The 16,634-nt window shown below is 34.9% G+C and overlaps 2 protein-coding genes across 3 annotated transcripts in view; one reads left to right on the forward strand and one right to left on the reverse strand.

Moving 5' to 3' along the window:
- LOC143346591 (neuropeptide CCHamide-2 receptor-like) overlaps positions 1–6,302 on the reverse strand; it is an 87,005-nt gene extending 80,703 nt beyond the window's left edge. Inside the window, exons 1-3 of the mRNA XM_076774822.1 lie at positions 5,992–6,302; positions 5,485–5,871; positions 5,191–5,294 (exon numbers count right to left, since the gene is read on the reverse strand). Coding sequence (XP_076630937.1) covers positions 5,191–5,294; positions 5,485–5,518 — 138 coding nt within the window. The 5' untranslated portion in view covers positions 5,519–5,871; positions 5,992–6,302. The remainder of the gene's footprint in view (positions 1–5,190; positions 5,295–5,484; positions 5,872–5,991) is intronic.
- A 1,674-nt stretch (positions 6,303–7,976) lies between these two features.
- LOC143347030 (neuropeptide CCHamide-1 receptor-like) overlaps positions 7,977–16,634 on the forward strand; it is an 84,844-nt gene continuing 76,186 nt past the window's right edge. Inside the window, exons 1-4 of one of the 2 annotated variants that reach the window (XM_076775858.1) lie at positions 7,977–8,287; positions 8,408–8,794; positions 8,985–9,088; positions 11,352–12,064. The gene's annotated coding sequence lies outside the window, so the exon portion shown is untranslated. The remainder of the gene's footprint in view (positions 8,288–8,407; positions 8,795–8,984; positions 9,089–11,351; positions 12,065–16,634) is intronic. The other variant, XM_076775866.1, reaches the window with a different exon arrangement.

The raw sequence follows: 16,634 nt of genomic DNA on the forward strand, positions 1-16,634 counted from the left end.
ATTTTTCCAGAACGATTTGAAATTTTTGAATTTAATTGTTAATAACTTTTTAACGGAGCCTCCATCCACAAATTGGTATTCTTAATTTTCGTCTTATTTTGGCCTCTAGAATCCCCCATTAAAATTTTTCCCAGGATGGCCGAACACTCTGTATAACATTAAAAGACAATAGAATTTTTACTCGAAATATATAATTGTAAAATATAAGTTTTTGTACGTTTTAAAAATATTTCTCGAAAAAATAAAAACTGGCGGAACGTTTTCAACAGCTTTACGTCCCAAACAAATGTTCGTAACGCATCGTATTCATTTTTCGTTTGTGCTCCCAATTTGCGTGAAACGCGAAGTAGCCAGGAACCACGATATTCCATCGTGCAATTATTCGCACGGAAAATTGTCAGCAATTCCGTGTTTCGCATCGATCGATCCTCCCTGATCCGTAACATTCGATAAGCGAGCCGACTATTTATATCGAAAGCCTGGCACGAAAATTAAAAAGTGAACATTTGTATGCTCGCGCGGCGTCAAGTATCGTTGTTGCCAGAAAAACAATTTTGCGGGCTAAATTGACAACAAAAGACGATAAACTGACGATAAAAGGGGTTGTAACGAAGCTAGGAATATTCAACGCGAAATTCCACGGTTCGTATAACGCTGCGGAGTTTGCACGGTCTATTATGCGAGCCACAATGCCAGATAAACGTTACAATCGATGCAATCAAGTGCATTTAAGTTTGACTCGTGACTGGGGTTGCAGCGATGGACAACCAAGTACTTTTAGCGCCTTTGGAATACACTCGTTAAATGAGTAATTAACTCCTGCGTGTTTGGAGGGCCGAAAATTAAACGAGTTACGTTAAATATACACGATTATCTGTTCCGCGTCGTTAACTTCAATTCGTTAATGAACGTAGACGAGCGTGCATTACGCTTCATAAATAAACCAACTTTTCTTTCTGTCGAGTTTTAACGATGGTATTCTGCAAATCCACGCTCCGGATGAAATGACACTATAGAAACTTTCCCATCGATCATACGAGATTTACTGAAAACGTTTATGTATTAGAATTGAAGCATTGAATGGAAAAACGTACGTCGACATACCGTTTCAAAAAAAAATCGATTTCAAAGAAGCATTCTGTTTCTTTCAGGTATTATTCGATGAAAAGTAATAATGAAGACTCAATTTTTATAAGACATAATAGTCATGATTTCAAGATAATAAGCGTCTATTGTATAACGTTTTAAAAATTGATTTATGTGCTTTATCATAATTGTTTTATATTTCGTAACTTTGTTGTATTTCGAAGCAAATTAAAGGATTGCTTTTTGTTCTTCAGTTCGATTTTATTTTAATATCCAAGGGATGAAATTCCCCCTCAAAGAGCTGTCAAGATATAAAAATTTCTTTATTGCTGGTGGTGTCATCGAAAAGTATGATTGTTTCCCTTCGATATAAGCGAAACCCCATTAAAGAAGCATGTTTTTTAACGAAGTTACAGTTAATCGAAGAAACGTTCGAAAGAATAAATTTTGGAATGAGATATTTTGTTGAATCCTCTTACTATTTTAACTTTCTTATTAGTTCGTCAAACGGAGAGGATTTAAGATATGATTGAGTTTGTACTTCGCCCGCTACCCTCTTTGATAAATTAATACGATAAATTATCCAGTTCTTAGTTAGGAGCTAGATTGAATGGAAAGTTTGGAAGGCCAGCAAAAAGTAAGAGTATGGGGTGCAATGGATAAACCGACTATGAAACGCAGAAGTCTGTAATTTTTGAGCTTTTATTAATCATTTTGTATACTTGATTTAAACGATCGAACGTCCCAAAAGAATTAAGCATACTATACTGTATGTACACCTATTTTAAATATTTTTGTTTCCAATTATTCTCTAGAATAATATTAAAATAATATTCTATCATTGTACCGAGGTTATATTCATCGCTTTGGTAAATTTGTTGAAAATCTGTGATGACGATTTTTAATAGCGTCGTAAAGAACAATATTTTAATTTTTTATTTTATTATTTCCTATAAAAAAAATTCAGTTGTCGAGATATTTGCATATGCACAACAATCGTTCAAGTGAAGACGGTTTCCATTAAAAAAAACAAGCATTCCAATAAATATATGGACGAATTTGGATTCTTTCTTTATTTTCTTAAAACGTCATCCCTTCCGAGTGTTTTATGAAATCTTTTATACTAACTGAACAGAATTTACTTCATTTGATATATGTACGAAATGTTCACGATTTATCATTTGTTTTAGTATTTAATCGTTTCCTTTTATTTTCTTATCTGCGTAACTTTCACAAAACGAAAATACACAACCTCTCCAAATTTCTAAAAGAATCCGAAACTTCTGTTCAAAATGTCGATGTAATTTTAAAACTCAACAAAAAAAGGAAAAATGATGCACCGCCACGTATGAGGTAATATTATTATCTTCAACATATTTTTTCCCATTAACACATCGATTAATTCTGGAGCTTATAAATTACTGATTTTAAATATTACTATAATATTATTTTTAGTTAAATAAATAAAATAGATAAATGAAAGAGATGAAACGTTTCGGGTGATAAAGTCAAATCGTATTTCGATTATTCAACCACAAGTGATTCAACATTGCTGCCATCTGACAACCGTTCCCGCAGTTGCGACGCTGCAATGGTGGGAAACTCTGTTCGATAGGAGCGATAGCGTTATCACATCTTGATAACAGCAATCACCTCTTTTTCGACAGAAAGCAAAGGTTAGCAACATCGAAACACCAATCGTCGATGTTTTCGAAATCTAGAGACACAGACGAAGTATACGAGTAGACATTTCATTTTATGGACTTTCGTGGCCCAATCTGACTGCCATACCGACCTGAAAATTCGGAGGTGCTTTTAGCGGCCTCTTTTCATGTATGGCGGTCGGTTGAGAAACTATTCACTGAACTAGTACTTATGGGGAGCCAGTTGCAGTGTGTGGATTAATAAAAAAGGCAACCCAGTATTATCAGACGGCAGACCAGGGGCAGAAATTTATCGGCGAAAAAAAACGTGATCAGTGACTATACGCAACACTACCCTGAAAAAAAACGCGAAGAATTTTCATCGTTCACAACTGTAAAGTTATCTATAAAACTAATTATTTGCAAAGATAACTAGACAAGCAACGCGAATAATTCATACTACGCAACGCTAATGGCAAACCGGTATTAATTCTTATTCGCAAAACTACTCTGAATGAAAACGCGAAAATATTCATCGTTCGCAACGCTAAAAGTAATCACGATAAATCCAAATAATGTGCAACGTTATTTTTAAAACAAACGCGATCATTTGCGTTCTGCAATACTAACGCAAACCACGATCTGCCCCAAAATACTGGCTGTTGATCTGAAAAACTACAAGTACTACAACTACAGGCGACAACAGTGACATAATAGGAACATGGAATGACTCTCCATCCTCATCCGAAGATGAAGATGAAGAATCATTTGTTGCAGCCCAATCTTGCGACAGTTTGTCAGGGCCTCTTCGACTCCATCGAGTCTCTTCTTTCTTCGGCGGTCCTGCCAAAGCCTGAAACTTAAACCTACGCTCGAGATTCCGTACAATACACAGTCCTTCAATGATTCTACGAATCGTTATCGGATCAGGTGTGGAGAAACTCGGGCGGGACGAGCGTTTCGGGGAACCTACCGCGAACGAACGCGACCGCGAAAAGCGACTGTAAAGCCGCGCGATTCCAAGAACCGAAAGTAAAACCAGAACAAACGGTACAATCCGTTTGGATCGGCTAACGTTTCGATTCTCCAAACCAAACTATAGGTACAGGACCTGTGGCAGTCCTGCCCTGACCCTACCTACTTATATCTAACATACATACCAGAAAGTAAGTTACCTACCTACCTAACCCTATATTTAAAAAATTGCAAAACTCATTCTCGCAAACATACGCTCCACGGTTCTCACACATAATGTCCGGGTGCAAAAGCCTACACTAGAGAGGACGCCCCGGGGTTCCTCCGACACCCGAGCATTCCACACAACATTCACACTCTAATGTTTACGTACCAATACCTGAAATCAACCGACAAAGACTAGTGATCATTGCGTATTTCAAGTAACTTTCAAATAAAAGAAGCTTTGATAAAATGATTTTCTTTCTTTGAACATGCAAAAAGGTATAAGCAAGATGAAATACAGTTTTATTTGTAAATTATATTAAAGTTTTAAAACGACGCAATTCCACAGCCTAACCACACATACGCACACACATGTGAAATTGCATCGCGCACGATACACTAATTCAATGTCAGTCGCACATAGATATTATTAGGAATTTTTAGAAACTAAGTCATCGTGCTCGTTGCCTTCGCTCACGCAAGTAGCACCTGGGCACTTGGGTGAGTTTAGGCAATGAACACGGAGAGGTATCCTGAAAATCCTGAACTAGAATAAATGATTATAATAAATGCTAGCGGATAACGGAATAGTATTTATATATTCTTTCTTATTTTATTTCTTTTACTGGACTTTATATTTCTGATAAATAAAGAGCAAAACTTTAATATACAATAATAATGAAAAATATTATTAGTAAAGGAAATTATTCTGATTTAAATTGAATTTTCTAAGACGAAAGGCTTTACAATAAAATAATTTACTTTCAAAGTGTAAGGAAAAATTATTGAAGCAGACTGATGAAAATATCTAACCCTTGAGCAATTCTGTTGTCAAAGCGTATTTTTTAAAGATGAAAGTAATACATAATGCATGTTACTTTGACTCAAGAATTTACCCATCGCGAAACGTCTTTTTGTACATGAATTCTAACATCAAATGTTTGAATAAGAAAAGACTTTAATGCCTTCGATAATAAGGCATCAAATTATATTTTTATATGAAACACGAACAATAGAAAAAACAATCAATATTACAAGTCAAAGAATTTATCTTTATGTTCTGACAAATTTCACGTTATATTAAAAATCGCGGAGCACAAAAAGACCCTAGCCTGATCTGTAAAATGAAACCGTATACATATGTTCCTATTCACGGGTATAAAAAATACCCGTGGTCACTATTCGCCAAAAATACTACGTATACAACCGGTCACCCGTGTCGTTTCGGACCTTTCGCCCTACAACATGATTGGGGACCGGAGGGACAAGAATCATAACTCACCAATCGTTGACCACGACGACGATGACGCTGCACAGTGGAATACATCAGCAAAGTCAACTGCATGGTCCTGCTGGTTTCCAGGATGTAAGGATAAAATCCATAGTCTGCAAAGCGTAAAGAAACAATTATAATCTACCGTAAAAATGATATACATTTAATAAATTAATATAAAAGATATTAGATTCAAAACTAATCACAGCTTTTTGATAATTTAACAAGTATTAAATCGTTAGTAAAATTTGAAAATATTATTTTTCTCTAAAGGTGTGTAGAATAAAGTAGGATGATACTTACGTTTTTTATTTGTAGACTTCTGTTCAATATACATATGTTGCTTTTCAGTGATGAATTGATTCTAACACCGGCATCGAGTGATTTTAATTTTTAAAGGAAAAATGAAAAAAAAATATTAAAAAAAATGATAAACTAACGCGACCGAAAATCATAGTCGGCGAACAAGAGGCTCTACTGTCGCGATTTAGAAAGCAAAGAGCCACGACGCTCTGGAAAAAATATAAAAATGCGCAATATACACTGACTCGATCTTCGCGTGTGCCTAAACTATAAACGAAACTCTACTCGAAGCCACTGTGCTTCGAAAAACAATCAACTAATCTACGCAACAAACACTGATTCTACCGACCGCATTGCACGCGGTCACTAAAATTTCTGAAAAATATACTGAAATAAGAAAGAAGAAATAATTAAATAATCACTCAGACATGTCTATTTATAGATTTAGTATTAAATTTGACCGATAAAACACAAAAAGTATGTAAACATATATAGGTACAAACTCACTTGTTGTAACGAAGTTGATTTCTCCAATATTCCATTTTCAATTCCCTCCATTTGCCATTTTCAAACATGGCGTCGACTGTATGCCGATAGCGTCCCTTCCAGTCGAACTCGACAATCAAAATCTGTAACAGCAATAAAACACATATTAAGATTCACTGCGTTAAAATAAATGTACTTATAACTTAATTAAACATCGTCTCAACCCGAAATATGGTCCATGAATTGTTAATTATGTTTATAAACTTCATAATTGACGACGATTATGTATGGGAAGAGCACGTACGAAACAGATCAAACATTTCTCGCGATTTCGATTGACATGAACGTCAGGAACGTGTTAATATTTAATGAAAGCACTAACAGACAGTAAAGGAAAGTACTATGAGCGATTTGAAACATTAAGATGACAATAAATAAAAATTACGTATCTCATTAGTCGCGAAGCCTGTCACTGCATCTCATCACACGAGTTTCCAGAGGACGAATGACGAACAGGAACGGTCGCGTCTCTCGCGGGGACCAATGGGTGGGGAGTGGGGAGAGGGGATCACGTAGTCCAACGTCTCGACTCGATCAGTATTTATACTAAGAAAAGGTTAAACCTTATATCTCGAATAACTGAAAATAAACAAAGTAAATAAATATAATAAATACAAAGAGATATCAGACTAACAATTAATTATTGATTTATTGTCTTTATATCCTTATGACGTCACAATGAATAACAGCCAATCACAGGCGCTGCTTGAACATCGAATATCGATTTGTTAATCGACGCACAAGTAACTAGATCGAATGAAATACATTAATTATCACTTTTTTAATGAACGCTTTTTATACAAATTATGTGAATGCAACAATACTTGGCAAATTATATATATAGAATATAGAAAGACTTTCATTTTTCACGATGTTTCTCCTTTGCGTCATAGGACTCTGTCTTCCACTAAATACTGCTGTAGTCTCTTGCTTGTCTGTATCTATTTATTTTGTATTCTCCATTATTTTGTAAAAGTAATTTTATTATTACCGTTGCTAGCATTCGTAAGCCAGGGACAGTCATCTGATACGTTTGTTGTTTTTTCAACGCTCGGTTAGATTCTGTTTATATTCGCGGACGCCTGCCCCCCGACTTCACCTTGCAGCTGCGCTCTCAAATTCCTTGTCCGTGCGACACGAAAAAAAAGTTGCTTTACACATCTCCACTATGCATTGTCTGTGCCCTTAATCCGAGTGTTACGAAAAAATTTTCGCCTGGGATATCTATTTCTCACTTCGTTTATGCCTGTATTACCAACTTCTTACCATAAATCAAGCCCAATGATATCGACACAGAATCAAGATAGATTTCTATGTAAATCTAGTGGAAACTGAAATAAATAATTTTCGATAATATATTGTACAGAAAAGGAACATTTATATGAGAAACTGATTGCAATTTAGATTAAAAGTTAATATTTACACGTTATATATTTCTATAGTTATAATTAATGTATTTCAATCGATCTAGTTACTTGTGTGTCGATTAACAAATCGATATTCGATGTTCAAGCAGCGCCTGTGATTGGCTGTTATTCATTGTGACGTCATAAGGATATAAAGACAATAAATCAATAATTAATTGTTAGTCTGATATCTCTTTGTATTTATTATATTTATTTACTTTGTTTATTTTCAGTTATTCGAGATATAAGGTTTAACCTTTTCTTAGTATAAATACTGATCGAGTCGAGACGTTGGACTACGTGATCCCCTCTCCCCACTCCCCACCCATTGGTCCCCGCGAGAGACGCGACCGTTCCTGTTCGTCATTCGTCCTCTGGAAACTCGTGTGATGAGATGCAGTGACAGGCTTCGCGACTAATGAGATACGTAATTTTTATTTATTGTCATCTTAATGTTTCAAATCGCTCATAGTACTTTCCTTTACTGTCTGTTAGTGCTTTCATTAAATATTAACACGTTCCTGACGTTCATGTCAATCGAAATCGCGAGAAATGTTTGATCTGTTTCGTACGTGCTCTTCCCATACATAATCGTCGTCAATTATGAAGTTTATAAACATAATTAACAATTCATGGACCATATTTCGGGTTGAGACGATGTTTAATTAAGTTATAAGTACATTTATTTTAACGCAGTGAATCTTAATATGTGTTTTATTGCTGTTACAGATTTTGATTGTCGAGTTCGACTGGAAGGGACGCTATCGGCATACAGTCGACGCCATGTTTGAAAATGGCAAATGGAGGGAATTGAAAATGGAATATTGGAGAAATCAACTTCGTTACAACAAGTGAGTTTGTACCTATATATGTTTACATACTTTTTGTGTTTTATCGGTCAAATTTAATACTAAATCTATAAATAGACATGTCTGAGTGATTATTTAATTATTTCTTCTTTCTTATTTCAGTATATTTTTCAGAAATTTTAGTGACCGCGTGCAATGCGGTCGGTAGAATCAGTGTTTGTTGCGTAGATTAGTTGATTGTTTTTCGAAGCACAGTGGCTTCGAGTAGAGTTTCGTTTATAGTTTAGGCACACGCGAAGATCGAGTCAGTGTATATTGCGCATTTTTATATTTTTTCCAGAGCGTCGTGGCTCTTTGCTTTCTAAATCGCGACAGTAGAGCCTCTTGTTCGCCGACTATGATTTTCGGTCGCGTTAGTTTATCATTTTTTTTAATATTTTTTTTTCATTTTTCCTTTAAAAATTAAAATCACTCGATGCCGGTGTTAGAATCAATTCATCACTGAAAAGCAACATATGTATATTGAACAGAAGTCTACAAATAAAAAACGTAAGTATCATCCTACTTTATTCTACACACCTTTAGAGAAAAATAATATTTTCAAATTTTACTAACGATTTAATACTTGTTAAATTATCAAAAAGCTGTGATTAGTTTTGAATCTAATATCTTTTATATTAATTTATTAAATGTATATCATTTTTACGGTAGATTATAATTGTTTCTTTACGCTTTGCAGACTATGGATTTTATCCTTACATCCTGGAAACCAGCAGGACCATGCAGTTGACTTTGCTGATGTATTCCACTGTGCAGCGTCATCGTCGTCGTGGTCAACGATTGGTGAGTTATGATTCTTGTCCCTCCGGTCCCCAATCATGTTGTAGGGCGAAAGGTCCGAAACGACACGGGTGACCGGTTGTATACGTAGTATTTTTGGCGAATAGTGACCACGGGTATTTTTTATACCCGTGAATAGGAACATATGTATACGGTTTCATTTTACAGATCAGGCTAGGGTCTTTTTGTGCTCCGCGATTTTTAATATAACGTGAAATTTGTCAGAACATAAAGATAAATTCTTTGACTTGTAATATTGATTGTTTTTTCTATTGTTCGTGTTTCATATAAAAATATAATTTGATGCCTTATTATCGAAGGCATTAAAGTCTTTTCTTATTCAAACATTTGATGTTAGAATTCATGTACAAAAAGACGTTTCGCGATGGGTAAATTCTTGAGTCAAAGTAACATGCATTATGTATTACTTTCATCTTTAAAAAATACGCTTTGACAACAGAATTGCTCAAGGGTTAGATATTTTCATCAGTCTGCTTCAATAATTTTTCCTTACACTTTGAAAGTAAATTATTTTATTGTAAAGCCTTTCGTCTTAGAAAATTCAATTTAAATCAGAATAATTTCCTTTACTAATAATATTTTTCATTATTATTGTATATTAAAGTTTTGCTCTTTATTTATCAGAAATATAAAGTCCAGTAAAAGAAATAAAATAAGAAAGAATATATAAATACTATTCCGTTATCCGCTAGCATTTATTATAATCATTTATTCTAGTTCAGGATTTTCAGGATACCTCTCCGTGTTCATTGCCTAAACTCACCCAAGTGCCCAGGTGCTACTTGCGTGAGCGAAGGCAACGAGCACGATGACTTAGTTTCTAAAAATTCCTAATAATATCTATGTGCGACTGACATTGAATTAGTGTATCGTGCGCGATGCAATTTCACATGTGTGTGCGTATGTGTGGTTAGGCTGTGGAATTGCGTCGTTTTAAAACTGTAATATAATTTACAAATAAAACTGTATTTCATCTTGCTTATACCTTTTTGCATGTTCAAAGAAAGAAAATCATTTTATCAAAGCTTCTTTTATTTGAAAGTTACTTGAAATACGCAATGATCACTAGTCTTTGTCGGTTGATTTCAGGTATTGGTACGTAAACATTAGAGTGTGAATGTTGTGTGGAATGCTCGGGTGTCGGAGGAACCCCGGGGCGTCCTCTCTAGTGTAGGCTTTTGCACCCGGACATTATGTGTGAGAACCGTGGAGCGTATGTTTGCGAGAATGAGTTTTGCAATTTTTTAAATATAGGGTTAGGTAGATAGGTAACTTACTTTCTGGTATGTATGTTAGATATAAGTAGGTAGGGTCAGGGCAGGACTGCCACAGGTCCTGTACCTGTAGTTTGGTTTGGAGAATCGAAACGTTAGCCGATCCAAACGGATTGTACCGTTTGTTCTGGTTTTACTTTCGGTTCTTGGAATCGCGCGGCTTTACAGTCGCTCTTCGCGGTCGCGTTCGTTCGCGGTAGGTTCCCCGAAACGCTCGTCCCGCTCGAGGTTCTCTGCATTTGTTCCGACAACGTATTGCACGGAATCTCGAGCCTAGTATTAAGTTTCAGTCTTTGGCAGGACCGCCGAAGAAAGAAGCGACTCGATGGAGTCGAAGAGGCCTTGACAAACTGTCGCAAGATTGGGCTACAACAAATGATTCTTCATCTTCATCTTCGGATGAGGATGGAGAGTCATTCCATGTTCCTATTATGTCACTGTTGTCGCCTGTAGTTGTAGTACTTGTAGTTTTTCAGATCAACAGCCAGTATTTTGGGGCAGATCGTGGTTTGCGTTAGTATTGCAGAACGCAAATGATCGTGTTTGTTTTAAAAATAACGTTGCACATAATTTGGATTTATCGTGATTACTTTTAGCGTTGCGGACGATGAATATTTTCGCGTTTTCATTCAGAGTAGTTTTGCGAATAAGAATTAATACCGGTTTGCCATTAGCGTTGCGTAGTATGAATTATTCGCGTTGCTTGTCTAGTTATCTTTGCAAATAATTAGTTTTATAGATAACTTTACAGTTGTGAACGATGAAAATTCTTCGCGTTTTTTTTCAGGGTAATGTTGCGTATACGAACTAATTTCGGATTGCATTAGTAATTACATTAGAAATGTAGATATTATCGCGTTGTTATTACAATAAACCGATTTTGATTACTTTTAGATTTGCGATCGGTTATATTCCTCGCGTTTACTTTTGGTGTAATGTTGCGTATAGTCACTGATCACGTTTGTTTGTAGAGTTTGGACGTATATGTAGAATGTGCATCGAACAAACCAAACAAGGAACAAATAGTGAAATATGGAAGAAGACCAAAGAAGTAAAAGCAAGATGAAACCCTACATTCAAGCCCAGCAAACGTTCGAAGGTCAAAAAAGAAATTGGAAAGGGGAGTGGAGACCCACCCTCTATTAATAAAGAGCTTCTGTGACTAATGATCGTTGTTCGAGGAAGCAACAAACGAAAGTGCAACCAATGAAAGGTGCACAACCAACGACGAGAGTATTTGAACTAAAACGAGAGTTTGTATTCAAATAGAACCCTGCCTGACATAATAGTCAATATGGATAACATTGGTCGAAGAAGCAATAAACGGAAATGCAACCAGCGAAGGTTTGTCCTGGTCATCATTGGCCAGCACTGGTCAGTCCTGGTCATCAGTGGTCAGCCCGGTTCACTAATGGCCAGAGGTAGGCCCCCGAATTCGCGAAACCCGATCCCTCTGGAAGTCCCAGGGGTACTGAAAGAGTATGTTAGCAGTGACTCTCCATATACCTCTTTCTAAGATGGAAGAGTGGGGAGACGCAGACCAAGTTGACAATTACAGACAGTCTGATCTACCGAAGAACTATTTCGGTCGGTCCTACTTGTTGGCTATTCCTGGACCTTTGATCTTGATGTCAGCCTCACTGTTGACCATCGATGTCCATTACCACCAAATCGTTGTTGACAGGCGAGTAACGAATGACCCATTAAAACCACGACGAAGTTGAAAATTAAAGCCTTCTTACATGGATCCTTTAAAAATTTAATGCACGTTCTTTTTAACATTTTGTTCCACTTTGAAGGAGTGTATCTCAAGACTAGGAAATAAAAGAATAAATGTTATTCGGGCATCCCGGATAATCGGTACAATAAGATATACATACATACAATTTAGAGTTATACTTACCATTGAATACTGAATCCATACTTATTTTAGTAACATTAAGCATAATTTTATAATTGTAAAGTGCACCTAGAAATTCATCAAAGCAGTACAGTTCCAAGAATGATAGTTGACAAAAACTGTAATGAAGTCTAAAGGCCATATTTAATGATTTTATATTTCCAATGAAATTAATCGATTCATGTCCAATTCTGGACCGTACAGCTCTCATTCCGTTAAAAAACAATAAAATTTCTGTAATTTCATTTTCTGTTTCACTTCCTCTTGTGTTCGTTTCTAAATCTGTTGGTATTGTTGGAAAAAATACATTAGGTGAAAGGTCTACTCGTATACCTTGTCTGTGGAAGTATTCGATGGCTTCTTTCTATCGATATTTGTCAAATGCCAAACTTTAATAATTTTCTAGAATAAAATAACTAATTTTGGGTTAAACCATTTTGAATACTAATTTATTCCAGCCAATTAATGGCACAAACTCGCTTATAAAATCGTTATCAAGGTTCAGAATCGCGCCAGATTAAACCAACAGATCCGTAATCGGATTATATTTGTACGAAGATAAGAAGATTCGTCCCTTGTCGTTTGCCCAAACAAAGTCTGTGAGATATTATTTTACCGCAAAGGCACATCGTTAACGAATACTTCATAATCACACAAAGAATAAAATCTATTGTTTCGAGTATGAATTCCACTATTGTCGTTGCATTAAGTTTGCCAAAATGTAATATCAGAATTTTCAGTAATTATTCTTTGTTAAGTATAAAATTTTATAATTGGTACTTATCCGATCTTTCAAATTTTATTAATCTGTTTTCTCTAGAGATTTTTAAAATCATTTTACTATACATGCAGATTATTCCACTGTTATGTACGTGAGTTTTGACACAACAAGGGCGAGAACAATTTCTAAAATTCTTTTCCAAAATACTTCACTATAAATATTAATGTCTTCTTTGTATTATTTATTATTGTCCAGTTGAGTTCTTTGTTTTTTAAGAGAAAAATAGTATTCACAGTGGGACGTCTATAACTGAATCACGTTAGGAGGTTATTCGAATGCATTAATAAGACAGAAATCTTTTGAACGAATCTGATTTCTGGAGAAGCGATGAAAGAAGTCAACGGAATTGCTAAAGGCATTCGTCGACCTAGGCGTCCGATCGATACAGTTTTGCATTACGAAGATGATGCGGAGGTGGTATAGAGGACTAGCCAACCAAATCGGTCGAAAATAAAGTTTTCTTTGGGAATTAATTCCGAGGAAACGAGCGCAAGTTCAGACTTTTCTTTCTACATAATGTTTACTTGTATTCTAAAAAGCAGGAGAAATTTTTACATACAGTTAATTTACATCCTAGTTCATAGCTCGCGATAGCAAAAATTAATGAATTTTATTCGGGAAAACAACTTTAAAAAATGATATATTTATGTATTTCCTGAACCGTGTTATTTATTTTATGATTGCTCCTTTATAATTACTTTTTCGATGAATTTTTATTCACTTTCTGCACTATACACTTGAATAGCTTTTATTTCGTAATGAATCTTACTGCCTCGAAGCAGTAAACAATGGAATCAAACACCTATATGTTATAAAATAATTTTGGTCTCCTTAGCAAAAGGTCCAAAGCACGAAATTCCTTTTTAGGAACCATTGCAGTTTTATAAAACATTTTGTATAGAATTTATAAATCTGAATAAAGATCTGTGTAAAAGTGTACTAAAAATAATCAAAGTGATGCAATGTAGAGGATAGTCTTTAAATTGAAGTGCCTTATAAATAACAAATGGGTCGATTAACTTTATTTTTGGGTAAATTGTATCACAGTTAATACTTTATTTTGTCGTATATTCGTTTTCGACAAAAATGTACAAATGTACATTCGTTTCTAAAAATCTTGAGGCGTCTTACCAATTTGTTAATCTTCTAAGGAAAAAGTCAATCGAGGCGAAATTCTAAAATCAACGACAAGTGTTTGTGGCAAATATTTAGTTACGAACGTGGCAAGGGGAAACGACAAACCGCATCCAAAGAGATGTTCAGATTCGTAATCCAGAAGACGACCAACTTGTATGCATCCAGATTCAGTTACGCAATTTTACATTTCGAGTGAACGAGCTCCTTCCGACTTTATTCTCTGCGTTGCATCACTATACCTTTGCACAATAATTCAAACTATTCGAACAGCTGTTTCCATGGATACTTCGAACGCCTCGAGGTTCCAAGTTTCAAAGATCGTTTAGGATAAACGAAAGGTCAAGTGTGACAAAAAACAATGTTAAAAGTTGCCGATTTTTTGAAAATGATGAGAAAATTATGAAAAATGTGGTTGAAATTCGTTCAGTTTTGTTTAGGATTTTTCCTTAATTTTTAAATTCTCACGATCTATCAAAGAAGGAAAAATCATTATCTTACATTCTCACAGTGGAACAATCTTGCAGTTCTCACAATTAGTGAACAGAAGAAAGAAGAGAATGTTATAACACCTGAAATTATTTAAAAAATTACAATCTAATAATCGTTTTCTTAAAAAGGTTGTAAAACGTTGTAATAAACGTGTATAAATGAATTTCGTATTTGTTACTTGTGAATAGAGTTTAAAATCCGTCTTTGGAGGATAGGTCAGCTACGATTTATCCACCCCTAACCGCGGTTATTAAGAACTTTCAATTAAGATCGACTACATACATTGAAAAGCGTACGGATGTCAATATCCCCGAACGACGAACTAATTCGCTGCGATGAGGACTCTAAGTACAGTGTTTCTCAAACTGTGTGATTCATCAAGAATAAATAATTAATTATTTTTTAAGATTTTTGATTCTTGAGATTTAGAAACTTCCAAATTTCTATTAGGATTTGACGAACTTAAAAAAGACGTGAACAAAAGTAACATAAAAAATGTAATATAAAGATTATTCTGTAACGATTGGTAATATTGATATATTTTATTTGTATACAACAGAAAAATTTGAATCATTTTATCTAATCCAGGTGAAGAGTTATGATGTGGATTTTCGTCATATTAAAATGTTTCCCACGTTGCTCTTTTCATATCGTCTGTTTGTTTCTCCTAACGATTAACCCGCGATGAACGCTTAGCTCATCAATCAGTTTTTCTAAAAGTTTGCTGTTTTCGCCAAACGCTTTTACACGATTCTTCAATTTACACATTTCATTTTACGTATGTTTACAGTCGCTAAAAATCGTCTCTGTATTAAAATTTACTTAATGTTGTATAATTTGAAATTTACAAATGCCACGAACTGTTCAAGTATTATAATTTTGATTTTATTTTTAATTTCGAGGAGCACATAAAGGATTTACATTTGGATTAGAATCCACCCTTAAATTGTATTTGTGATATTTTGTTATGCTACCAGTTTTTACCCAAAAATCAGTGAAAATTTTTATCAAATAATATTTTTTAAATTCGAGGAACACCCACCACGAAAACGTGGAATTTTATTGCGTTTATTTCCGCCCATCGATTTTAATGGACAAAGCGACGAAATGTAAATTAAATATTCAAAGCCGTTTAAATTGAATTTGACTGAAAGTCATAAAATTTTCATTTATTGAAAGGGTTCGCGGGGAAGGAAAGTTAGAGAAACGCTGCTTTAGAGGACCCCGTTTCAACTGGTCAAGTCTTCAATCTAAACCGCTTTAATTACGCGAGCGTACGAAGACGATATGCAAGTGGACGAGGCATTGAAATGCTCCTGCGGTGTGTGTGCGAGAATGAAAAGCAAGTAGATCCGTTCGTGACCCTAAAACCCTTTAAACATCCCTACGGGCCGAGTACGTCGGTAAGAAAATCTCGAAGTTAGTATAAATCATGATTACACGGTCGTAAAATGCAATGAGTCGCTACTGCCCTTTTGTCACGGGCAGACATTTTGTTTTCTTTGTTTTTATACTGTGTACAGTCGTAACTACTAATGAATGGTTTATTCTTTTTGCAAGAGCAAATATAGAAGGCGTTAATCCCACCGTGCTCGCATCTAAATATGTACAGCCAACTTTACTTCTCTTCTTTTTAAACGTACTCCAATTTGTTTTACCACAAATATAAGTAAATTGCAAAAGAAAATTCAGTATTAGTCGGTGTTGAAAAATTACTATTTCTCATCTTGGGCAGAAGGTTTGTTTTCTTCATCTTTAAATTGAGTAGAATCGTGATTAGTAATTATTTATCTTGTCTATTTAGAAACTATACGATGCTGGGAATAATTTTGATTTTCATTAATTTTTATTTAGTATTTGATTCTCTTCATTTTGTACGTTTAACGATATTATCTCGATTATAAATATTTGAAACATTTTTATACAAAAAGCTATATGAATAGGAGC

Source organism: Colletes latitarsis, chromosome 2 (genome assembly GCF_051014445.1).
Source record: "Colletes latitarsis isolate SP2378_abdomen chromosome 2, iyColLati1, whole genome shotgun sequence".
Taxonomy (NCBI): domain Eukaryota; kingdom Metazoa; phylum Arthropoda; class Insecta; order Hymenoptera; family Colletidae; genus Colletes; species Colletes latitarsis.